Source organism: Juglans microcarpa x Juglans regia, chromosome 6S (assembly GCF_004785595.1).
Source record: "Juglans microcarpa x Juglans regia isolate MS1-56 chromosome 6S, Jm3101_v1.0, whole genome shotgun sequence".
In the NCBI taxonomy this organism is placed as follows: domain Eukaryota; kingdom Viridiplantae; phylum Streptophyta; class Magnoliopsida; order Fagales; family Juglandaceae; genus Juglans; species Juglans microcarpa x Juglans regia.
The window spans coordinates 17,236,100-17,262,133 of NC_054605.1; the positions used below are offsets into that span (position 1 = coordinate 17,236,100).

Consider the following 26,034-nt stretch of genomic DNA (forward strand, 5'->3'; position numbering starts at 1 on the left):
ATCCATTCTTGCTTTTGGATTGTTTAAGACCCATTTTAATAATAAGATGAAATGATATAAGATGAGTTGAGATTGTTTATAAATAGTAATAAAATTATTAGTTAAAATTAAATGAGAGGAACTCAATATGCCTTAAACATTAACATGAACCCAACAGACAGAACAACTTTTGTCGGGAGAGAGAGAGAGAGAGAGTGGTTTTAAAAAATAAGCAATTTTTTCTTACAAGAATTTCAAATTTAATCCTGTCAATAGAAAAAAGATCTAATTGTTTTTTTGAATTTATATAAATAGAATTATATGAACTATATAAATTTAATAATTTTTTTTATTAAAAATTATATTTAAACAACTTTTTTTATTTTATCAATGCATTTACACAAACCTTACTATAAAAGTGAAACATATATTAAAAATCATGGTATAAATAAATACTCATTTTATATATTAACTTTTTAAAATCCAACACAAAATATATCTATTTCCTCCATCTTAGGACATATCTACTTCGACAAATTCACATACTATCCTTCCCATAATTTCCTCACGCTTCTGTTGTACTCGGACAGGGTCATTATTTTCAGCTTGTTGTGTCTGCAGTGAGTGAATTATACTCTTTTACACCCAGACTGAGATTTCTCCTTTTTTCTTGAAAGGAATTTGGGGAGATTCGAGTTGGGATGGAGAATAATCAGCGATCGTTTTGGCACTTCAGTGATCAGCTTCGGGTACAGGCCTCGAATTTGGCGAACCTTTCGGTCAACGAGTCCGTTTGGAGCACTAATCAAGGGACGAAGATGCCCAACGAAAGGAGGAATTTTGATATTAGGGTTGGTGGAGAGCTTAATTCTCTGAGAAACTTGAATCCAAAAGGTTCCGAATTTAATGGGTTCAGTGATGGGTGGAACAGTCTCAAGCTTAAGGGATCTGAGCTTAATGGATTCAAAGATGGGTCGAACAGTCTCAAGCCAAAGGGATCTGACGGATTCAACGATGGGTGGAACAGTCTGAAGTCAAAGGGGTCTGATTTCAATGGAGTCAATGATGGCTGGAGCAGTCTGAAGGAGGCGGCGTCTGATTTCAATGATGGCTGGAGTAATCTGAAGAAAAAGGGATCTGATTTCTACGGAATCAAAGATGGGTGGAGCGATCTGAAGTCAGAGGGGTCTGCTTTCAATGGGATCAATGATGGTTGGAACAGTTTCAAGCCGAAGATGACTGATTTTAATGGGTCCAATGATGGATGGAAGACTGCGCTTAGCGGCACTGGAAGTGGTCCAGTATTTGGCGGATTTCAGAATATTGCTGGGACTAATGGTGGCTTCAACAAGGGGATTTATAATATTGATGTGAAGGGGCTCAAAAGTGGTTTTAAGGGTGAGGATGATCGTGGAGGAAAAGCTGGGAAAAAGAATGGCAATGGTAATAAGAAGAATAGTGGTGAGAATAATAATGATAGCAAGGACAGTAACGGTGCTTTGGACAAGAGGTTCAAGACACTTCCGCAATCTGAGTCTCTGCCTAGGAATGAAACCGTCGGTGGGTATATCTTTGTTTGCAACAACGATACTATGCAAGAGAATCTCAAAAGACAGCTCTTTGGTATGTTCCCCCCTTCTCGTTCTCTATGTTTTTGCTATTGGGAGTAATTTTTATTTATTTATTGTCTATTTAAATTTTAACTCTTTCTCTTCCCTTTATTCAGAACAAGTTCTGGGTGTTTGGTTGAGTGGGGTTATTGATCTATGATTATGAACGGTCTCAAGCACAGAAACCCTGATCTTAATAGACATGCTAGAGATGTTTGATATTTTTTGATCATTGTCTAGATTGCAATTTTTCTTGTTCTTTTCATGGATGTGTTGTCCCATTTGCAATTAAAGGGCTGTATCCGTTAATCTTCTGTTATGATATGTGATTTTTCAAGTGAATATTCCTTTTTTCCGTGGATGAAAGAATACCCTTTCAAAACAAAAGTTATTTTAGAACATTTCAACGAGGAGAATCAATCTAATTTTCTCAATTCTGGCCTCTGGCTCTGGGGGCTAGAAATCCGGTTTGTTTTTTAGGAGTTTATCCATTTTGCTCTGATCAAGCATTAATCTTTTTTTCCGTACTATGTTCTAAATTTGTGCTTTAATATATTTTCAGGTCTGCCTCCACGTTACCGAGATTCTGTTCGGGCTATAACTCCAGGCTTGCCACTCTTCCTTTACAATTACTCCACTCACCAACTCCATGGAATTTTTGAGGTTTCTGTCTTCTTTATTAGGATGAAATGGTTGTTCTCCTTGTTTAGTCTTGTAGCCAAAGGCCAAGTTTCATGTACTCATATTTAGAATAATCAGGCTCATATATTATGGAGTCATGGACCAGGCTCCTCCACCCAACGTTTCAATTTTCCTTTTTCTAGATTTGGTGTTGTAATTTTGGCTAAATCTCAAATGGTTGTCCAGGCTGCAAGCTTTGGAGGAACAAACATTGATCCAACGGCTTGGGAGGACAAAAAGTGCCCCGGCGAATCACGCTTCCCTGCTCAGGTATCCCAGTGAAACCATGTTCTCATGTAAAATTATGATACTGATTGAAGCAAACGACATGCTTATATTCGGCATTTGCTGCTATGTTTGGGACAGGTTCGAGTTCTTACCAGGAAACTCTGTGAGCCATTGGAGGAGGACTCCTTCAGGCCAATTCTTCACCATTATGATGGCCCTAAATTCCGTCTCGAACTAAGCATACCGGAGGCACTTTCTCTCCTGGATGTATTTGGCTATTTGCAGAACAAAACGCTTGAGCAACAGACTACATATGCATGCACACTGATATGAGTACAGAAAAGAGCTGGTGAAAGAATAGCAGAATAAAAAGTTGGTGGCACGCTAGTATTTCGGAGTTCGAAGGGAATTTTGGAGAGAAAATATAGATGATGCTGCCTGTGTGATTTGTTAATTAGCTAGCTGGTCTTTGTAGAGGATGTTAAAAGGTTGTCCTCTTTGTTCTTCCTGCCGTATACTGTATACATAAGTGAAAGTGATAAAAAGATAAACTTTATTTATGGTGTGTAATAATAAGTGTTTTTTTGGAGATTGAGATGAGATGATAATTTTGTGAATAGTAGTGAGAGAGTTTGAGTTGAGTATTTTTTGGATTTTAAGAAAGAATAGAGAAAAAATTGAATAAAAAATATTATAAAGTAAAGAATAATTTTACTTATCATCTTCACACATCACACTTATTTTTTTTCCTATAACAAATATATGGTGCATTGATGATAAGTAGAACAAGTTAATTAGTTTAACAAGAATAAAATAAAATAAAACAAATAAAAAATAATTTTAAAATATATAAAGTGTGTGGTGTAGGATGATGAGTAGTATCTATCTAAAGAAAATATTGTTAGAATATATTTTTATAATATTATTTTTGTTTGGATATTTGAAAAAATTAAATTGTTTTTTATTTTTTGTTTGAAAGTTTGAAAAAATTGTAATGAAAATGTTTGTATTTAAATTATGTTTGAGAATGAGATGTGATGAGATGAGATGAGATGATAATTTTGAGATGTGATTTATTTTCAAAAAAGTCCTAAATTGAGCATGCACAAAAGTTTCTAATACTATATTTTAGCTCCTATAGGGGTGTGGGGCCAGATCACCTAGACCTGCCCCGCGCCCCAAATCTGTCTGTCCTACTAATAAAAAGGCGGATAATTCGACCACTCCCGATGTGGATAACTCGACCACTTCCGAGGTAGGTGGGGTTAAGATAGATTTTAAAGGTAGGTTGTGGATGAGATACATACCTATCCGGGTTTTCATATGCCCGAATGCATATATTATATAATTACTTAAAAAAATCTCTAATATTTTCCTCCTCAAATCAACAATCTCGTCCTTGAACAAGTAATTTGAAATCATTGGGATCAACCCACCCTCAAAATTTTGGACGGGTATTTTTTATTACTTTTTTATGCTCATCTAAACATAAATATTAAATGGTACCATGAAAATATGATAGATGGTGATGCCAGATCTTATGGGACGTTAGCGTATCAATGATCCGATCTTAATTTCAAATTTCTTGTTCTTTCCTCCGTCTGGCAGCACCTAACTCAATCCCAAGTTTTTCGTTAATGAATATTTATCGCTTACCAAAAAAGGACGACTAGTAAATAATTCAATCACACGGTATTCATAAGTTAATTTAAAGGAAAACTCTAAATGCAAGCAAATTCGTTGACCCTTGCGCACCCCAGTCTATCTGGCATGCCACACACAAAAAGGAAATGGTACGTTTTGATCTTACAAAATAAAGAGTTGGCCAGTTGGAGAACGAGCGAGAGACGAAAATAGGAGAAAAATTTCATGACTAGTCCGGGAGATGAAAAAGGATGAGAATCTCCCTTATGGTTGCTTGGCACCCATTGACCAGTCCGGAAACTCTAAATCCCAGAAATCAAAATCTATTTAAATTAAATCATTCTCAGAGAGAATCACCAATTTAAAGTTGAAAATTAAGATTTTGTTGTTTAGGTAGCCAGACGCTTTGAGCTAGTTAAACTCGACGCAATATTTGGAGCGAAGTTGGTGTAAGATAGGGAATAAAGCAGTGAATTTGAGAGACTCAAAATCCTATCAGTAAATCGAAGAGGCAAATTTAAAGTAAAATTCAAGAAAGTGTGCTCACGAGATGTTCCCAATTTGGAGAGAGAGAGAGAGTGCAGTAAAGAGATGTTAAAGAGATGGGAATAGATGTAGCTCGCAGAGAAGATTAGCTAATAGAGTTTTGCTACACAACCTTCTCTACCACACTCTACACTTCATATTTTTTTAAATTTTTTAATATTTTTTTTAAAATTATTTTTGAGTTTATTCTTTTTAAATTATTTTAAATTTTCTATTTATTATTCATATAATAAATATTTGATAAAAGAAAAAAATAATAAAAATTAAAAAAAATATAGAATCTAAAGTGTAAGGAGGTTATGAAGATTTATTCTAGCTAATATGTCAGGTCAAAGATTGAATACTCATGATGCAAGAATCTGGGTATAATTTTTTTTCTTAAATTCTTACTGTTCGAAAATGTGATTTGAAGAAGATGAACAGGTTCACCAAAATCTGGTACAATTTCTTTCTTTCCATCCTCTGTCTTTTTCTTCTTTTGTTTTTTATTTATTTTTAATATAATATTACTGTTGATGTCAGAGGGTGCGCAGGGGGTGCGCTAATTCATCTGTATGTAAAGCAGTGAAATTTAAATAGGGATGGCGCTACACCCCCCGAGGGTGTTGCTCGACAGAGTCTCTCGATGCCTCATTTGGCTCTTGCTGTTTTCAATTTTTTTTTTCAAACATTTTTTTTTATATCTTTAAATATTTAAACAAAAAAAAAAATTACATTATTATTAAAAAAATACTTTTTAATCATAAAATAAAAAAAAATAGAAAAAATATCTCAGGACTACCTCTCAGTGGCCCAAGCATTTTCCTTTAAATAGGGATAATCCCTCACATGCCTCTTATAGAAAGAGAAACTCTCTCTTCTCTCTAGAAAGTTACTCATCCTCTCCAACCAGTATTTTCATCGGAGAGGCTTATACTCGTTTGAGTAGTGAGAATACTTGAGATTTTTCAGCTTCTGTTTGTGTATAAGTTTTCCAACTAGTGTTTTTAGTCCATCATTTCCATCGATTCGGTTTTGGTCAAATCTACTGCACTTCGGCAATCAAAGGCCTGCATGCGCCCCACCATGCAACCCCCACCCGCTAATCTACTGGAACAAAGTGAAAATGCGGTGAAAATATCTTTGTGTGAGGCTCACGCGCCGCTGTGACAAAATGCGTTCGGCGGCTACACGCGCCGTCCGGCAACTATGCGTTGCAATCACCATGTGCCGCCACATGCAAGCGTGAAGTGACTCGATCCGTCGTAGTTTAGTCCATTCAATGCCGGTCATCCTATTATTTTTTCGTTTTTCCTAATCGATGATCTTATGGAAGAGAATATGGGTCTCTTCAGGAAACATTTCAAGATAATAAACTGTAGTACACTTTCAATATCCACCTACTCTAGCAATGGCATAAACCGCTATTTAAGATAATATCCTCTTTTGCAAGCTATGGGTGGAGACCAAGTTTTTTATTGTAAGACCCTATTTGTTTTTCACTTTTGCGTTGTGGTTGTTATAATGAGGTGTTTGTTGGGAAACCTCACCCCCTCTTCAAATATCTCGCTTTCCGTTCCTCAATAAAATATTTGTTTGCTTAAAAAAAAAATCTAAATAGGATAGTAGCTATTTACATAGGCAAATATTAAAAAAAGGGCAATTATTAATGAAAGCGAGACTTGTGAGCTGTCCTTGCGGGTAAACATAATTTTTTACTGAAAGGCAAAAAGGAAGAATGAATAGAAAACAAAGATTTAATTTTCATTTTCATGACACCAATTTTCAATGCCGTTCATTTTTCTTTTTCTAAGTCCGACAGAAATTAATAATCAGAAAACATATATTTTCATAATCCTCCGTGGAAGAAGCAAACCATCCATTCCTAAGATCATTGGTAGGTGCTGTTTCCATTTAATTAATAACATCTCAAATGTACTTTCAAGTTTTGCCTCTTTTAGATCATCTTCTTATTTATTGAATTCACTTATTCCTTTGATAATCGTCCCCTATTTATCAAGCCAAATTGGCAGCTATAGGGAAAAGAGAAAGGTCCAAACCAGTAGGTTAAGGCTGAGTTTTGATATTAAGGTGATTTTAGATGATCTGAGTTTATTTGTGAATAATAGTATTTTATAGATCTTATTAAAATGTGTTTGAATATAAATAGTTTGATATATATATATATATTTGAATGTATGAAATAGTTTGAGATGAATTTAACTTCTTCTTTCTTTTCTTTTTTTTTTAATTTTTATGTGAAGTTAAAAAAGTAGTAGATTCAATCAATGATTGGTATAAGATGGATTGAGTTGATTTCAAGAAACAAACACACCCAACAAGCTTTGAAATTTAAAAGAGTTGATTGGTCAACAAACAGATAACCAATTTAATTAATTAACTCAATAAACCAACCACAATCTACAAGACTGGGTGGTGTTCCATTCCAGGTACGGGAAACCCCTGATATGCTGGACTTGATCAATGGATAATGTTGGGTATTTGAATAATATCACATAAAAGCATTTGTCCTAATGATTATTTTATGATTTTTCCTTTTATTCGTCGGAGGTTTAAATACACTTCTGATTTTTATTTAATATCATCTGATATGACATCAAATGATTTACAGATAAAAAAAAAAATTGATAGATAGTTCTTCAATCATGTCACACGTCATCATAAAATGATAATTAAAAAGATGATGAATAACATTTTTTTACAAAAATACTAAGCATTCTAAATGGTGGTAAATAGAACATGAAATAAAAATATTAAAAAGTGTTCCCCTTTTGTCATCCACAGCCATAGGGCACATTCATTTTCATTACAATATGTACAATACTACAAAACAAGGTACTTGAAAACATAACTAATACCAAAAGTAAAATGAACCGAATGAAATTGCCCTTTTACTTTCCATGATCAAGATGGCATTTTGAAGAGATTGGAAAATGTTGGCTTCAAACCCATTCCGCAAGCAGCACCCTTTATTCTCTTTGGTGTTAGGCTAGCTGAGCTTGCAGCCATCCTTATTCTCTCGATCAAAGCCTCAGTATTCACTTGCTCCGACAAGATTTCCTCCCATTGTTTTGTGTCAATCACCAACTTCACTCTCCAAACTCCATCTCCGGCCGATGGCAGCACCTCCATTGCCGAACCGTTTGCCAAATCCTCGACAGCATCGGATGCTGCCCCTAGAGACTTTTTGGCTAACTCAGTCACATTCAACCACTCGGCCTCCAATTCCTCAATGGCCCTTCTGTTTTGCACTTGTTCAGTGTCCTCACTGCTGCATAACACATTCTCCTCCTTAACAACTGGAAGTAGATAGTACGATCGGCCTCCGGTTAGGCGCTCAAGGTCCCGCACCGATGATGATGCTTGACCCTGCCGAAATATTCCATACCCGGGGTGTTCGTTAAGGATTTCCCGAGCTGTAATAGGGCCTCTGAATTGTAGTACAGCCCCGGAATCAGTCAGAATCCTGATGGAGTTGTGACAGTCCCCAGTGACCCCTTTGAGAGTGCAATTCCCCATTGCTCCCAAAAACTCCAAACCTTCTAGCTCAGAAACCCAAGTTGGGATATGTATTTAAAGCTGAGGCATTGGAATCTGAGCAAAGAAACAGGGGACAGGCAGTGGGGGGAGGTGTCAGAAGAGACAGATTATGGGTGCCAGTTTTTTCAAACACTTGGGTCGGCTCCATGTGAAACTGGACCGTTGGGAGTTGGGACAGGTTTGTTCAAGAGAAATTGAAATGATCGAAGCCCGAAGGTGGGGGGAAAGGAGCAGAGGTAGGCTGGCAAATTAAATAATTGGGAGGAAACGACATTTGAGAAGCAGACCCATGTTGGAATTTCTTGCCTAGGGTTTGTACAACTTGTCTCTGATTGACTCTATTCTAATCCAATAGGTACACACCGTTTTATTTTTACCCATAGGTTCAGTGTATGTACATCAAGAACATGGCTTAAAAACACAAGAATAAGAGACCGTTTGGATATAGAACTGAATCGAGATGAGTTGAATTATTTTTGAATAGTAGTGAGTTGAGATAGTAAAGTGAGTTTTATAGGACCTACCTAAGATGAATTTAGATGTTAAGAGTATTGGCATTACCAAGTTCAAATTTTGGCTAGAACTTCAAATTTTAGCTATAATATTAACTTTTGATTAGGTGAATCTATATTAGACTAGTCATCTTAAAGTCAATGTAATAATATAATATTTTATATTTTAATTCTTTTTAATATTTTACAAATACACTTCATATATTTCTTCAAACTAGATTAAACCACCGGATACCACAAAACCTAGGCAAAATATATTACATATTGTTGAAAAATGAAATAGAATGAAGTAGAGAATGATGGACTATTTATCAAAATTGAAATGGATAATATAGACTTTAAAATAATTAGATAATATAGACATCAAAATAATGTATAGATTTTTGAAATAGATATAAGATATTACAAAACAGAAAGGGCATGGAAAGTAACATTTATGTATATAATGTATGGTGGGTCAAAAACTTTAAAACCCGCGCACCTGACATAAGATTAAAATATAATGATTGTTGGAAATGATTAAAATATTACTTTAGTGAGTGAATAGTATCTATCCAAAGATGACTAGGGAACTTAATTTACTGTAGCTCATATATTGAGTTTTAGTGGTTTGGCTAGTCCAATGTAGAAGATTTTACTTATGCCTAGCCAAAGTATGAAGATGCATTGGCATTGGACTAGCCAAATGCCAATGCTCTAAGATGAATTTAGATATATTTATGAAAAGTTGAAAAAGGTTGTGGGTCTCGCGTGTAAAGAGGTGTTGAGTTGAAAAAAATTGTGAGTCTCACGTGTAAAGAGGTTTTGAGTTTAATAATTTGAGAGTTGAGTGTTTGTATGTTAGACTTAATTTAAAATTAGCTGAACTGAATTGATCTTAATTCAATTCAACTTCCAAACTAGGCCTAAATCTTAGATATGCATTCACAAGAAAGTTAATTTTATTACTGTTTATTCTAAAAGTTTAAACTTTTGAAAATACGTAAATTTTATTATTTAATTTATATCTTAACAAATTTTACACTTATTCATGATCTCTTATAAACCTTGCACATTAGTAACTTGATTCATTCAAGACATGACATAAAAGTCCAAATCTTCAAATCTTGACCTTGTTTTCAAGCTAAACTTTATGAAATGAGTATTCATTAACTTTAAGGTACTGTTTGGATAGTGAGATGAGATACGATAATTTTAAATAAAAGTTAAAAGTTAAATAAAATATTATTAGAATATTATTTTTTAATATTATTATTGTTTTAAAATTTGAAAAAATTGAATTATTTATTATATTGTGTAAGAATTTGAAAAAGTTGTAATAATGAGATGAGATGAAACACTTTCATTATCCAAACGGTACCTAGTATGACTAACCTTGTCTGTCTATAAAAATGATAAAAATATATATATATTTATATATATATTTTTTTTGTGTTCCAAACAAAAACACCTACCCATCCAGACATGTTAATTGTTGTGTTTGTGGATGCACGCGCATGCTTTCACCACCTACCTTCAATTTGAGATCCAATATCACATTATTTGAATAAAAAACTCTATGTACATTCACTTTTATAATATTATTAGCTGTGTCATTTTTTTAATATAAAATAATTATTTTGACCAATCACATCAGTAGAGTGTACAAAGAGTACGCAAAAGTAACCATATGTAGCAGAACGCTATTTCAATTCAGCACAGGTGCACCTTTCAGTTTCTCTGTAGTCTAATTTAGTTTCATCATTGACGTGTTCTTTACCGTTACTTTATTTTGTGCACAAATCCTCCAAAAATTAAGAAGAAAAATAAAAAGAGGCCACCAATCTTCAACTGTTTGCGTTTCCTCTTCTATTTTCTGGGTCCATGTGTTGTTCTCCATAAACAGTTTCTAGGAAATTTGTAGGCATGCTTGAATTTCTCATATAAATAATTTTCTAAGAGAGAATAAAATAAAGTTACTAACATAAAGCCTATGCGACCTTACCAGCATCAAATCTCAAACTACAACTAAAATAACATCATGTTGAGAAATATTATCAACAGATTTAGGGGGAGGGGACACTTGCATTGAACAGAGTACCTGCACAAACTTGAATTGAGGTGTCAATTATGAGGGTAATAGTGCTAATAGAAAAAGAAAAAAAAAAAGGAAAAAAGGGCTTGGTACTAGCATAGGCTCTCCCAAAATTCATGCTATGTTAAACTCCACTCGATATGTGGTGATCTCATTGGTACAACAATTAAAAAGACTTCAATCTTATTGCACAGCAAGGAGAAAAAGATGAAGTTGAAATATACTCTTTACAATTACTCGGTCATTGTAGACCAGTCTTGTATGTTGAACACCAGGAACTAATGGTGAGAGAATGAGCATCCGAAAGTGTTTGTCAATGTAAACTATGGTTTGATGGTGGTTGTACTAAAGTTAATGAGATGACAAAGAGAAAATTCAAACTTGGTCAAATGGGAAGAAAACAAACATCAAATTCTCAGCCTTAGAAGACGAATTTATAACGTGGTTGAGCTGACAAACTCAGAAAAATGAAGTAAAGAACCTTTCATATCAAGCACCTATATTGACGTCCCCCATCAAAATCCAATACAGAATACTGAATCGTAGGCTTTGTTGAACAGATGCACCAAATTTCATTCAAATATCTTGATATGTTGGGATGAAAGAAAAAAGAGATTAGAAATTGTTCTTTTTCTATCTTCAGTTCCCTCTTCCTTTATCTTTCAAGTAGCAATATATGATACTAAAGTCTCCCCTTTCTCTTAATCAAGATCCCTTGCAATACAATGTTACTTCTTAAATCTCCTTGGACCTTCCTTTGCTTTCCTTGCTGCAAGAGTTGAGTAACATAGGATTAAATATGACTAGACTATTTGTTAATTCTTTAAAGGCCAAAAGGTGGCATAAAGCACCTGTCTGAAAATTAAAGGTAAACATGATAACTGGCGACATACAGGTCTATTACAGCAACAAATTAAAACATTTGATAAATGTCCAACATGAGAGCTATCCGGGACGGGTATACGTAGAAAATCAGCCATCTTTGTTCTTACTAGTTTGATATGCATCAAGAAGTCTCTTAAGATCAATATATATAGGTTGCAAATATAAATGCTAAAATCTTCTAGCTGATATGTTACTGGTAAAGAAACACCTGCTATAAGCAAGGAAGGATTATATGTGCTGAGATTCTTAATTTAGGTATGATATATAGCATATGACTAAACCATATCTCTGTGTAGACTGAGCCAAAACTATTATTCAACTAATATTATAATGCCACCATTAGGATTGGCAATGCAAGTGCCTGGATTTCGATTCAATTATACAATGGATTCATTTCATCTGGTTGGGGTTCTTATTTAAGGTGGAAGAGAAGTGGCATATTTTTTTTTAACATTGTATTCTCTACCAATCAGATCATTTTGGGGGAAAAAAAAGAAAAAAAAAAAACTTATATACTAACACCTTCAAATAACTGTCATGCATGTGGATCTAGTATTAGTAATTTGTAATACAGCAAGGCATTGCACAAGAAACTAGGAGACGAATTCATGTGAGAGTAGGAAGCAGAATAAAAAAGGAGAAAAAGTACCAAGTTTTACCTTGACTGAACCTCACTGTTAGTCCTTCTCTCCCCCCTTCCAAAGGCAACCTCATCCATGCTTTGCCCTTGTCGCCTATATCTACCACCAGATGCCAAAAATCCAGGGCAAGGTCTGTAAGCCTTTATTGGCCACCAGCCAAAGCCTGGAATTGTTGCAATCCCACCTTGAATCCTACCCTCACCGTTGCATCCCTTCTCCATTTCCTCTCTCCCACAGCCCTTACAACCCCTATAGAAAACTTTGTTTGTCAACAGCTCTTGAATTGAACCTTTTATTTATTTTTTTCGTTCAGATTGCCAGCCATCAAACATGTAAGTGATTTCACTAATTTAAAAAGTTTATACTCAGAGTTATATCAAAACCAAATAAGATCAATATAGAGAAACCTCACTAGCCTCACAAATGTCAAGGCAAAACAGTTCCCTTGCCTATCAAAATCAAATGCTTACATTGTAGGCTAGCATAAGAAAAGAAATTATGTTATCCAAAATACTAGTTAAAGACATGAATAGGAGAGCAAAAAATGAGACCAGTTTCTGTAGGAGAAACCTATAGACTCGGTGGAGTTTCTCTATGTGGAATGCTTTCCAGAGCATCAATCAGTAACATGAAAGAGTTCATCCGTTCAACTCAAACCTGGATACTGAAAAGTAAAACCTAATTTGATCATGCTGTTGCACAACCCTGACTACCCGAAACCTATCGCATGACTATAAAAAAAGTACATCTAAAGCCAAGCGACACCAAGCGTCCAAACGAATCTCACATAACAATAACCAACCCCTACGCATAAGTTGCTATATGTCTAATGCATAAGGAGGGAACATGAAAAGTGGCGGTCCCCCGAATCTTTTAGCCCCTTGAACTCAAATCACTACCTAATTCTTCCTACCTCAAGAACTGTTGAAATAGTAATTCAATGATTGGATTGAAGTTTTCATATGAGCTTAAGCGTTTGAGTTGGTGATTTAAGAAGAACCTCATCCGTTGAATTCCCTTTTCAATTACACCGCCGAATTGGACAATTTTCTTATGAAATCTGAATAGCCAAAATGCACTTGACAATAGCCTCTAGTAAATTTTGAAACTCCTCCATTCATGTGTGAATAGCCAATTTTGTTGAGAAATACCTGGGCCTAGATAAAATGAGTATTCATAGCCAAGCACCAAAATCTTTACTTTCATGTTTTGTTTTACTTTACCACTCTGGAACAGGTAATTGAACGAAGATTCAGATTTCGTAAATGAATCGACTTTTTATCTGGGTAGGCTAGAAGTGAAGAGAAGAAAATGGTGGTACCTCGGAGGGAGTTTGTCAGCGTCATTAGTGAGAAACTCTGACTGGTCAGGAAGTGCATCAGTTGGTGGAGGAGGGCCCTCTTCTACAATAGCAGAAGAAGTTGAAGAAGAGCAGTGAGGGATAGTGAGCTTAGAAGGGTATCGAATGGGAGTCGTTGTTAAGCCATGCAACCATGCGCTACTGCTGCTAATGAAAGGAGGAGGTTGGGAGACTAAGCTCTGATGATAAGGTGCTGGAACTGAGACTAGGTATACCCCCATTCTCTCTCTCTCTCTCTCTCTCCCCCCCTTGCTCTCTCCCTCTCTCAGTGAAGCGGGTGAGGATAAGATGATAACCACTAAACTTCGTTTCTCTTCGAAACGAAAGCCCAGAGAGAGAGAGTTGTTCAGTAGATGTTTGAGCTTCATAAATTTGCCACCATATTATCTTGTATTTAATGATATAGCCCCTCGTAGTATGCCTGTGCTGTGAAAACAGGAAAACGAAAGGGCCAACTTAGAAAAACAAAAAAAAGCGATGAAAAGCTAAAGAAAAAGGTTCCACCGAGATTTGAACTCGGGTTACTGGATTCAGAGTCCAATGTCCTGACCACTAGACCATGGAACCTTGATGCTCTTGAACTGATTTACAATCAGTCATAATAAAGTTTTAAGCATCCATCTCGAATACAATTTCAAATTGAAAAATTTTCTCATCCATTTTTCACTATTCCATATCCTATGAAAAAGCTCCCATACTCTATGAAAAAAACCCCCCATACCCTATGAAAAAACTAAAGTGTGGAGTGTGAAAGTGAATAGTAGTTGATGCATAGTAAATCCCTCTCAGATTATCTATAAATGGTAATGAAATAGTTGATGAATAATAATAAAATAATAATGAAGTAGTATGAGATAATGTAAGCTAACAAACATAGACTTAGTGGAATTAGTGTAAACGAGTCCACAAACAAAGAATTCTATGTCTCATCTCTATATCCATCCATTGCCGATTAGTGTATTTTAACTAAAATTTCATTTATAAACAACGAAAGCTCGATGGAGATTACAATTTACAATCAATTTAAAGTAACAATCCAATGAGCCTAGAAGGTCACAACGGATTCGTCCACAAAACGAAGGCATGCCTGGTTGATTGGACAGGGTTGAATGAATTCTTTCGGGAACAAATGGATAGCAGAAAGAAAATGCATTGCGCAAACTAGAAAGCAGAGGAATATAGGCATGTTTACAGGAGGCAAGAACGAAGTTATTTGCAGCCACCCAAACAAAACCCTCATTCGCCAAACAACATGGAACTGCTGTAGTATAATTCCTTCATCGGTCCAATACTTTCTTGCAATTACAATATCAATATCCCTGAATCCGCTCTCTTCTTGGGGTTGAACAATAAGTTATTTGGAACTAATTTTTGTAATTTAATCCCTTCAAGCTTTTCGTGCTCATTCCTATGCAATTGATCTAGCAAAAAGTGTAGACAAAAAATAAAGGAGACCTTTCTTTTTTTAATCACGAAAGGGCCAAAACTGAGGTTGGCAACTGAAAAAGGATAATCCAAAGAAATCATAGTGGAATTTCAACCAAGTTGCTCCAGCTAACAAATACCACCACTATTTTTTTGTGACTAGTGTTAGATATCTCACTGGTATCATCTCTTCTTCTTCTTCTATTATGCATGCACAATTGGTTCCTCCACCTCACCATCAATCGTCAGCACAGAACTGTGATGATGCACCATATACCACCTCCCATTATGCAACTCGAACACATTAGTTACGTTGAATGGCCCAGAATCGATGTCAACATACGTTTTCATGGTAACCCAAGCCGTGTCTGTCAGAACCCGAGCCCGCACATCCCGAACTTGAAAGTTGAACCCGTGCTCCCAATTGAATGCAAGCTGCCAACTCTGTATTACAGCATTATACCTGAAAGAGGGAACAAAGATGATTCAGCTCTACTTTAATTTCAATCAAACATGAAAAGGCAAACAAAAAATAGAGATCAGACAAAATCTCAAAATCACTGCAAGCCCAACAGCTTTTGCATGTATGAAAACCCCAACAGATAGCAGTGTCTTTCTCAGTTGGAAGCAACATTGACATTTATAGTGCCATCAGGACATAAAGGTCAAAAGATTGAACCCAGTGCTGCTGCAGTTTAGATATTTCCGCCATTAAAAGAAATCAACCTGCTTTTAAAGAACAACTCTCTTCCATCCCAGTTTCAATAAATATATCAAGAATCACTAAATATAAAGTTGACTTTGGAAATTAAAATGCCCATCAGAAATCTTCAAGAAGCAGGGCTAAAAAACCTCAAAATTTCAAACCAAGCAAACATATAGCAGATTAACCAAAACTGTCATAATGCTCTAAATTGACCTTTCTATTTAGAAACTACAGATCAACTTGTGTTAAATTCATCAATAAACCAAATGTTGGACATACTTAAGGTCTAAGGGTACCATTCTGCAGATGAACAAAACTAAGAGAAGGGACAGCAATAATCCCAACTAGCATTGAATATGCATAAATTTATACACGTACATACAAAAGTACCTATATACATGTGCATCTATGTGCATGCCTGAGAGGTTAGGTATGCACATGTATCTAAGTGCATACATTCTACTAGATAATGCATGAATAATTAAGTACATGTGTTGAAGGCTAAAAATAGCCCAATAGGCCGGAAGGAGAGAAAGAGTAATTCCCGGCCAGATGAGACTATTCAGGCTTTCATCAGTGCGTACATCAATGGCAGTGAATGGAAAGTAAATATGTTGGGAAATTAAAAGAGAGGGTGACACTCAGATTTACGTGGTTCGGCATAATGCCTACGTCCACAGGGTGTTTGGGGGAAGAATCCACTATAATATGCTTGTTTTACAGTCTCTCATTGTCTCTCATCCTCACTGTACAATGAAGATCGAAACTCTATCTTTTGGTGGAAAAATGTTGTCGCCAGTGTCCTTGTCGTGGGGTTGAAGAAGCCGAAGAAGTTCCAGTCCCCCCCAAATCGTTTTACTGTCCCCCTTTATCCTTTGCCCTCCCTTGCTTTATGTCACATCTTCACTTTTTCTCCTGACACCTTTCCCCTTCTCAGCCTTTTGTCCTTTCTCGCTTCCTTCCTGAGGAGATCCCCCCTTGGGCAGGGCCTTGAAACCCATTATGGGCCTGGGATATTTTATCCCCCTCCAACATGTATGTCTATATAATTCAATACAAGGGCAGTATGCTCAGTTTGGTAAATAAAGCAAATGTGAAATGGTACTTTCTGCTCACCCACTGAGCCAAATCCCTACATAAACACCATGCCAATTCTCGGCTAAATTTAAGCATCATATTCAATCAGAGCCAGGCAGTCCTGGGCCAAGTAGAATACTGTCCTAACCGCTACATGCGACAAGCTATGGTGCAGTTTGAAACTTTGAGCAATCCACAACAAAGACTATGTTAGCGATATCTAGTCCCTTTCTGCCCTTAGAAAAAACAATCAAACCAGCCAAAGACAAGTACATACATGTGTGTGGGTAGCATAAGAAAGTGAATGGGTTTTGCACACAATTATGGAACCACAAACTAGCATTATTGAAAGGTGGTACAATGTTCATGTCTGGTCAATATCTTCCATACCAAGACAGACACTATGCGAGCACACCACAAAAACTCTGAACATATTAAGAGCTTATAGGCTAGCTGCATAAACAGGCCAAAAATAAAAAGAATAAGGGTCAAAAGTATTCGAAAAACAGCCGTATCATGGATGAACTTAACAGAAACACGCATACGAAACTATATTTTCTATCAGCACGAATAAAGCATCTTAAGCATGTCTCTGCAAGCAAGTCTAAACGTCATACCCTGAAAACAGTTCTCCTGAGGCGTGAACACACTTTACATAATCTGCATTTAGCCAAAAGTGACTCATTGCTGGAAGAGACCTTTCTTTGATGATGCTGAAGAAATCAGCATTAATAGTCACAATGGCTCTTGTAGCCGCATAGTAAGCCTTCCACCCATTGGCAGGCGTCACGCTATCTTGTTCTAATGTAAAGTCCTAAAAATGAAATTGAGAAACAGAAATATCAGTTGAGAGATCCTCCAGAAAGTGATTCTACATAAGCAGCAGATGACATGTCAACGGCATAGAAATGGGCAAACGCAAATCAGATTGCAATCATGACATGCAGAGAAATCAAAACCTAGCAATTACCAACGAAAATCCCATTATTCAACACTCTGTAATTTAGAAGTATGCTGACAAAAATGCACTAACACAGTCATTGGTAATCAAGATGGAATGATCTAAAGGGATATTTCCCTCCAGATTGCGAATACCCAAAACTCATCCATAGCACGTTTCAGTTAATATCAAAAACCCAATCCACATTCATCACAGCCAAAAGTTGTAATTCTAGTATTCAATTTTCCATTTGTTTCTAACATGATTTTAGCTATTTTCAACCCAATTGAGGACGAAAAATTGCTTCTCTGAATCCCCTATACTCCTCAGCAACCAAAAATCATCAGCAAAATGCGTAATTACTTCAAATCCGACACAAAACTCTCGATATATAACTGCATATAATTACTTTGTGATAAAGCGCTTTCCACGCATTGTCGTCGTTGGCGGCCTTGCGCATGAGCGAATTGGTCATCGAGAGGCGGCACAGGCTCGGAAAGTCCAAGTAGCTCAGCGCGTGCGTGGTAATTTCCGGCACCAGCTGCTCCATCATCGACGCGCCCGTCAGTCTCTCCGCCACCGCCACCGACGAAGCCTTCTCCACCATACTAGCTGTCCCGCCGTTCACGTACGGCGCAACCGTAGCTTCCGAATCGGGAGCCCCGAAACCACCGTTACACGAGCAAACGCAATTGCAAACCTTATTCGCAGACGCGACGGAGTCCACCCCGTCTGATTGGGGGGTCTCCAAATAGGGGAACCGCACTGATCGGACGGCAAGGAGAGCGAGTAGCAGACAGAGCACGGTGACTATTGCGGCCACAAAGAACGGTTGGAACGAGAGGAAGGTAATGAGACTAGAGGCAATCTCCATTCATAAGTCATGAAAGCTACGAAGGACATGAAACCCTAAAGTAGATATGCAGCGGTACGCCGTCGTCTGAGAAGAAAGTACGAGATTTCTCTTTATTTCTTTCAGGAGGTGTATATTCGGGCTCCGGTGGTTTTCTGAAACCCTAAAATAGATTTTGCAGAGGAGGAGGAAGAAGACGGTGGAGGTGGTGGTTGGATTGTCTGTGCGTCGTCGTATCTGACACCAGAAACCCAAAATTCTCAGAGATGGAACGTGTACTCTTTTTACTGTTCTGGTTTTTCGTCCTTTTGTTTTTATGGACAATTTTGTAATTTCGCGCCTTTCAAACATTGACTAAATACATTACTACTCGTAGTAGTTTAGAGCACACGCACGTAATTTTGTTAATCAGAAATGTTAATTTGTTAGGAAATCTAGTTCGTTTTGTCTCTCAATAGCCTACATTGCAACGTGTCACACGGCCTCAGAGCATGGCAATGGTCTAACACTAAAATTTGGTTAAAAGTTAGAGTTCTGGTTAAAATTAAAACTATTGAAAATATTAATTTATATTGGATTATTAATTTTTAAGTTAAAATAATAATATTATATTATATATTTTAATAATAATTTTTTTAATAATTTTTTTTATATTTTACAAATGCACTCCATATATTAATTAATAATTTAATTTTTCCTTAAAATTATTATTTTTTAACTATTTTTTATATCAACCTAATTATCCAACATAAATATTGTCTTGTTTACAAAAATATATTTTATGAAAAATCTGGACATAATATAGACTTGTTTACTAATGAAAGTTTTAAAAAGAATTTAATAAAGTCTTGTTGATTATTTGTGAATAAAATATAGATTTGATGGATAAATAATGACTCTCCAACTTTGAAAATTCTTTTAGAGTTATTATAGCTCAAAGTTAGCCATTTATACAAAACTTAGTTATATTTTGGATTTCACTAACATTTGACTAGCTCTAACAGCTAACGACATTTCTTGGATTGCATTTGCGAAATACATGCTAAATTTAAAAGTGCTACAGGTACAAAGAGATAAAAAAAAAAAACATTTTTAAAATAATTGTAAACTGTTATAGTTTTATATGATTAGTTGAATTTACTTTAGAATAAAAACATATGTACAATCTAACGTATCACATCAAGTTACATAACTTGTGAAATTATTTTTATAGGATATTCTTATAGCTAAAGCAATTTTCTTATAAGTTTTATTAACATATATAGATTAGAATCTGTATAAAATTGATCTTCTAGCTTTAGTTAAAATACAAACTTAAAGCCCAAATGTGATGTGATAGATAAAATCAACGTAATTTTCCAAGTTCTTGTTTAAATTTAATAAATATATGATGTAGGTTCTATAATATTTATTGTTGTCTGTATAAATATCCCGAGTAGCACTAAATGAATAATAAATATTGTAGAGTATACTTCATATGTCTCTCTCCCAATTGAAATCTTAAAATCTGAAAAAAACTTTGTACCTGATACTATTGAGATGAAAATGGTGCACATTGCATCGGTTATACAACGTCTCCAATTGGAAAACAGCCCCCCAAAACAACAAATTAATTTCAAGTCGATATCTTGGCATGATTCATCGAGTGACAAGAAGTTATGGCATGGATAGAATGAAGAAAGTAAATTAAATGTAACTTTGAGGTTATTATTAATGATAAAAACAATAATGATCTTATCGTTTATGCCACACTACAAGCAAACAACCTCCTTTGTTCTCACGCTTGCACGATGTTGGGTTGGCAATGTCTTGTCATTGTGTTTTCCAATTCGAGGAACAAATTAACCATCTGTTTTTCCAAGAAGGAAAGAAAAAAAAAAGAGTTTTATTACAAACAAATAAGTTTGCGTACTAATCTGAGTATTAATGTTGTTGTTTTCATATTGTAAATTTAAATTAATATTGTTTTTAATAAAATCTACTTTTTGACCAATCATATTGAATGAGTGCGCATATTAATTCGCAGAATCGTTTATAATTAGATTTTTTCAAAAAAAAAAAAAAAAGAAAATTATTGAAGTCGAAAGCACACACGCAAGGCCAGGTTTGATCACATCAATCACTCCCCCTTTTTGGGTCCACTGTTTGTGACTTTAGATGGTAACCCAAGATGATCAGTCATCCCCCAGATGCTACAAGTATTTCTTTTTAATGAAGATTGCAATGGTTCTGATTGTTGAATTTGCTGTAGAGGTAGTGCATGAACCAGAATCCTGCCTTATTTCCACGCCTTTGATGATGTTCTTTCAGTCTTTTGGAAACTTCTTTCAAGTTTGGAGACCAAACTGTGTCTATGGTTTCATTTTCGCAAGTTTTAAGGAACAGAAACAATGCGACATAGAGAACAGCATCCAAGGTTGAATGTAGTTAGTTATATATTACTTGCATTTTGTGCCAATTCCAAAAATAAATCATGATTTGTTTACTTTCGTTTACCAACGTGCATGGACTGTGAATAGGCAAATAAAGGTAAGGGTACCAGTTTCAGCAAGTATACAGTTTGGTAAAGTTCATTCCAAGAAAGCAACTTGAGCTGTTTCCTCAAGACCAGTCTCCTTTAAACATAAGCTATAATTACAAAGAGACCTAAACGCCAATAATCTCGTTTTACTGGAGCAGCAAAAATGAGAGACTAACTATAGATCAAGGTAATGAATATTGTCACACAACTGCTAACAAGTATCAAAATCCAACCTCTACTTGTCTGGCACTCCTTATCAGATCGGCGGGCTCCAAAAAATGTGAAGATTTTTGTTGAAATTAGCTTGAGAATTGCAAAGCACAAAAACAAAAGACTCCCTGCAAGCACAGCAAGCTCTCTACTTTCTGAATTTGCTTGATCGCTAGCAACCTTTTCAATATCTAACCTGTGGTAATAAAGGAAAAGAGAAAAAAGAGTGTCAGACACAGGAAGTGCAAAAAATGGAAAATAAATGGAAAGAAAATAAGGAAAAACATGTTATATCAGTAAGTTAAAAGGGTAGACGAAATATAACTTCTAAGGGTTGGCTTAAGTGGTAAGGTTCTTGATCTTGCTGGCATGCTCCCTCTAGGTCTAAGGTTCCCTAGGTGCATACAATTTCTAGGAGTTACGTCCCATCAGTGAAAAAGCCAATGATTTATATGATCCCTGTGACGAGGATGCATTATACGGTCAAGGGTTTAAACTGGGTTAAAGACATGTTGCAGTTACACAGTCTCTAGAATTCCTCGTCATAAAAAAAGTGTAGATGAAATATTATTGCAAGAAGGGACTTGTTTCAATTGTCATTCAAACCTACCGATTACAGTCAGTATGATAACAGGAATGGTAAAGGTTTTGCAAATCAGTCTAGTTGAATACTAAAGAATCCTGATGCAGTAAGCAGTCATTTCACTGACATTGGAAAGCATAGCAATTGTAGCTTTATCTCGGCATTATTATGATCAAGATACATGAGATGTTTGCCACTTTAGGTTCTCAGTCTCATCTAAGGAGTGGGTTGTTGATTGAACACTTGCAGAATTATGGAAAGGAAAAGCATTTCATCAAGTGATTAACCCATTCTTAATAAAGATTTGAAAAGAAGAAGACAAAAGAGCAAACAACTAGAACCAATAACTGTTTGCAGCCTCTAGATAGGATCATAAGGAATAAAGAAGGTAAATAGGAAAAAAGTAAACGATTCCCAACCTTAGCTTGTTATTTTCTCTGACCAATTCATACACTTGAGTTGAGACAAGAGCTTTCCACAACTGAAGGTCAGTAATTCCTTTTTCCTGCAGAAGGGAAGGATGCCAAACAATTAGGTGGATGTGGAAGGCTACTTATAGGGAGAGAGAGGAGACAGAGAGAGCGAGAGCAGAAAGACAATACCATGCTCTCCTTCCACCCCAACAGATCTTTGATCTCTCTTCTGCTTTTATCCAGGAGCGATGATATACTCGATAGCTCTTTTTCAAGCTCAGGTAGAACATTCCCTTGTCTCCGATTCAATTCTTTGATATACTCCTCCAGCACAGATAAGTTTGACTCAAGTGACCTCACCTTCTGCATCAAAATCTTCAGGACAGTGTCTCCAGGTATTCTACCATTTGACTGTTGTCTAACCTCTATTACAGGATTAGGAATACCGTTCAAAATACCCAAAGTTTTTGTTGCATCCGCTTTGAGCTTTTGGGCATTATTGCTGCTCCCTGTCACTACACCAGTCTCAGTGTCATTTTGAACTTCACCCTCTCCTTTCCTGTTAACTGGACCAACTTCTGGTTTTAAAGAAGGTATTGTGGTTGAATTAGGCTCTGGCAATTTGCTGGGAGCCGGTTCTGCATAAGCCACGATGAGATCTTCAAGCATCCGATCAATTGCATCAACACCATACACCTCTACAACACTCAGTGTGCAGTAAAACTCTGACCCATAATGACTATGTAAATTTAACTTCAAGTACCTCACCCATTTAGGTTCAGGTAACTTAAAGCATTGTGCATGCTTGACATTAGCAGCAACAAAAGTTCCCAAAGGGGACCAGGTATCAGTTGGATAGCTTAAACTGCAAGATAAACCAAACTCCTTGAAATTTGAAGAATGATGTTCAAAGTTTGCAATTTTGACAGTATCAACCAGAGTCTCTTCTGCAAGTTCGATCACCACAAACTTTTCTCCCACAGAACAAGGATTTCTCAAGTACCGGTCATGATCCTTCCCCAAAATATTACTGGCTCCTTTTGCTTCCTTATTATGAGCCACCACCTTTGCACCCTTAGATGCAGAGGCATAGTTGTATGCCGTTCCGTCAAGTTCAAGCCGGTGGGTGATGTTAACAAGTCGGCTAGGCGAGGCTCTGTCTTTTTCTTGCCTTGTTATGTTTCGGAACTCATCAAGATTGAGATAGGTGGGATTAGGAGTTCTCCCACTTGGAAGTTGTTCTGCTTGAATAGCTTTTTCTGTTTCCTGTCGTTCTTGGTGTTCTACTTCACACGCTAAAGCATCGTTACCGAAAAAGCTCCAAACTACTCCTACTCTATTTGTCTCTGGAAGTGAATGGTTCGGATTCATAGAGCTGCGATGAACACTGGAATTATTACAGCTAGTTGACTTATTACCCTCTAAAAATATCTCGTCTGCGTGGGTATTGCTTCTGTTTGTGATATATGAATTGCCTGAAGCACATTAACTTAAATCAATATGACGAAATAAATAAATGGTTCAGCCCCAACATTCAACTAACAAAGATCATCCAGTTTAATCACTTCACATATAATTTTCTTTATATTCAAAAGGGGAAAAAAAGATCATTTCCAAACGATGGCAACTACTAGAATATTTGATAAATTTAAGCTTAGATCGGTAGTTTATCATGCATCAGAATAGGTGGTCCTGAGTTCACATTTTCTTTTAACTTTGTTCTAATGGCAGAATATCATATCCAAGCCCACCCGTTTTAAGATTCCAAGTTCTATTTATTCTAAATGTCTTCCCGAAAACTAAAAAAGGCAGAAAACTGCAGGACAGGAAAAGAAAGGCAAAATGGAACTTTGTTTTACTCAAGCAACAAACAAAATTTGATTGATCTGAAGAATAGGCAATGGCACAAAATTTTGAAGTACTTATTAAACTAAACTTGCATAATTACCAGGCTAATTAACTGAACTAAATCTAGGAGGAGTTATTAACGAGCGAATTAATTCTACGAAGCCTAGGACGTTTGTTTGGCGATCTTAGATTGATTCTTCATTATGATAGGGGGAAAACACCAGTTATAAAGGTTTCAACTTTCAAGTTTTCAACTATTTTGTTCCTTTTTCTTGGCAACCAAACAGAGAAGTTAGCAAATAATTAACGGAAAAGAAGGAAGTTACTCCTAATCCACACCAATTAAACTAAAAAAATTAAAAAATCAATGAAAACTGAAAAAAAGAAGAAGCAACAAACTGGTGAGAAAGACTGCAGAACCCAAATAAAATGGAACATAAATAAACGAGGATTTTAACCTCCATTGCCTATGCCATTGACATGGCCAAGGTGAAAGTAGAACAAGAAGACAAGACACCAAAGCGAGAGGATGAAAGACACGGAAAGCTCGTAAAAGTTCCTCGTATTGTTGTTGTCCTCTCTGATGCAGTTGTTTTTGTTGCTTTCCTTGCTTTGGTTGCCGTTAATGTTTTGGCATTGGCATTTGATATTTAAGGAGACCTTCCGCGGCGTCTTCATCTTTCACCCGTACAGACAGAAGCTGTGGAGTCGACGGTTTAATTTGTGGGTCTCACTCGTTCTGAGAGAGAGAGAGATAAGAGTTTCCTAAGAAACTGGAAACACGTACTATAATCATGCTTGTCTTTGGGTGTTTTATTCGCCATCCTACTCCTAGTCTTGCGTAAGCTACTTTCTGTTTTGTGCCATATGAATGGCGATTCGTCAGGGATTATTCAAATATAAAACCCATAAAAAGAAGTTATTACAGTTTAATTCTTGTGGACGACCACCTCTTACTTCTTCGGATCTTTTAAAAGTTCTCTAAATAATTTATTTTTAAATATTTATTTTTATTTAAAAATAAATAAAAGTAATGGCCATCCATAAGTTGAACTTTGGGTATCCAACCAAATAGTGCAAATATGACAATTGAGCTTTGATTGGAACTTGTAATATTTTACCAAAGGAAAGTTAGCAACTTTTGAATTTCATTGGGATGAAATAATTTAGTAGCTACTTTTGGATAGTCAGATGAAATGAAATAATATGTAAATAATAATAAAATAATTTATAAATAATAATGAAATAGTTTGAGATAAGATATTTTATGAAATTTTGATAAATGAGTGAGAGAAAATTGAATAAAATATTATAAAGTTAAAATATTGTTAGAATATAATTTTTTAATATAATTTTTGTTTTGAAATTTGAAAAAGTTGAAAATTATTTTCTGTGTTTTATTTGAAAGTTTGAAAGAATTATGATGATTAGATAATGATTAGATGAAAAAGTTAAAAATTTGAAATTAAAAAGTGTTTATATTTGTGATATTTAGATATTGAGATTGAGATGAAATGGGAGGATCTTACAATCCAAACGGAGTCTTAAGCATTTAGATTACCATATGCACCCAATTTACCTCTCCCTTCTTTGGGTCGTGTCTTATATATGGCATAGGGTTTTGTTACACAATTCGGTGTGTAAACACGCTCCTTATTGCGGGATCCATTCAACTTAAGAATAAAAAATAAAATATCAATAATTTTTTAAAATCGCTAATGTAGAACACTTTCACTTCAATGGTGTGTCGGATGCGTA

The 26,034-nt window shown here is 35.8% G+C and overlaps 5 protein-coding genes and 1 non-coding gene across 8 annotated transcripts; 1 reads left to right on the top strand and 5 right to left on the bottom strand.

Annotated features, from left to right (window-relative positions):
* Nucleotides 1–495: 495 nt before the first annotated feature.
* LOC121237294 (DCD domain-containing protein NRP-B-like) lies at nucleotides 496–3,089 on the top strand. Its single transcript, XM_041133981.1, has 5 exons — nucleotides 496–1,064; nucleotides 1,158–1,602; nucleotides 2,152–2,252; nucleotides 2,457–2,540; nucleotides 2,637–3,089. Exons 1-5 carry the CDS (start codon nucleotides 681–683, stop codon nucleotides 2,829–2,831), a joined length of 1,209 nt encoding a protein of 402 aa, XP_040989915.1. The 5' UTR covers nucleotides 496–680; the 3' UTR covers nucleotides 2,832–3,089.
* Nucleotides 3,090–7,592: 4,503 nt separating this feature from the next.
* On the bottom strand, nucleotides 7,593–8,207 carry LOC121236665. The gene has a single exon (XM_041133099.1). It carries the CDS (start codon nucleotides 8,205–8,207, stop codon nucleotides 7,593–7,595), a length of 615 nt encoding a protein of 204 aa, XP_040989033.1.
* A 3,075-nt stretch (nucleotides 8,208–11,282) lies between these two features.
* Nucleotides 11,283–14,044, bottom strand: LOC121237894. 2 transcript variants are annotated; one of them, XM_041134818.1, is made up of 3 exons: nucleotides 13,662–14,044; nucleotides 12,349–12,589; nucleotides 11,283–11,583 (listed from the first exon to the last, which is right to left on the bottom strand). In XM_041134818.1, the coding sequence occupies exons 1-2, from the start codon at nucleotides 13,919–13,921 to the stop codon at nucleotides 12,355–12,357; spliced, it is 495 nt and encodes a 164-aa protein (XP_040990752.1). In that variant the 5' UTR covers nucleotides 13,922–14,044; the 3' UTR covers nucleotides 11,283–11,583; nucleotides 12,349–12,354. The 2 variants fall into 2 exon arrangements, with proteins under 2 accessions (XP_040990752.1, XP_040990751.1); XM_041134817.1 differs by having other exon boundaries at nucleotides 12,359–12,589; nucleotides 13,662–14,040.
* Nucleotides 14,045–14,195: 151 nt separating this feature from the next.
* Nucleotides 14,196–14,267, bottom strand: TRNAQ-CUG. The gene has a single exon. It is a non-coding gene; the product is annotated as a tRNA-Gln (tRNA).
* A 709-nt stretch (nucleotides 14,268–14,976) lies between these two features.
* On the bottom strand, nucleotides 14,977–18,990 carry LOC121237777 (F-box protein SKIP8). 2 transcript variants are annotated; one of them, XM_041134655.1, is made up of 3 exons: nucleotides 18,258–18,987; nucleotides 17,526–17,722; nucleotides 14,977–15,588 (listed from the first exon to the last, which is right to left on the bottom strand). In XM_041134655.1, the coding sequence occupies exons 1-3, from the start codon at nucleotides 18,720–18,722 to the stop codon at nucleotides 15,330–15,332; spliced, it is 921 nt and encodes a 306-aa protein (XP_040990589.1). In that variant the 5' UTR covers nucleotides 18,723–18,987; the 3' UTR covers nucleotides 14,977–15,329. The 2 variants fall into 2 exon arrangements, with proteins under 2 accessions (XP_040990589.1, XP_040990590.1); XM_041134656.1 differs by lacking the exon at nucleotides 14,977–15,588 and adding an exon at nucleotides 16,478–16,872 and having other exon boundaries at nucleotides 18,258–18,990.
* A 2,216-nt stretch (nucleotides 18,991–21,206) lies between these two features.
* LOC121237945 (SUN domain-containing protein 5) lies at nucleotides 21,207–25,133 on the bottom strand. Its single transcript, XM_041134883.1, has 4 exons — nucleotides 24,735–25,133; nucleotides 22,618–23,903; nucleotides 22,435–22,520; nucleotides 21,207–21,628 (listed from the first exon to the last, which is right to left on the bottom strand). Exons 1-4 carry the CDS (start codon nucleotides 24,952–24,954, stop codon nucleotides 21,394–21,396), a joined length of 1,827 nt encoding a protein of 608 aa, XP_040990817.1. The 5' UTR covers nucleotides 24,955–25,133; the 3' UTR covers nucleotides 21,207–21,393.
* Nucleotides 25,134–26,034: the final 901 nt, after the last annotated feature.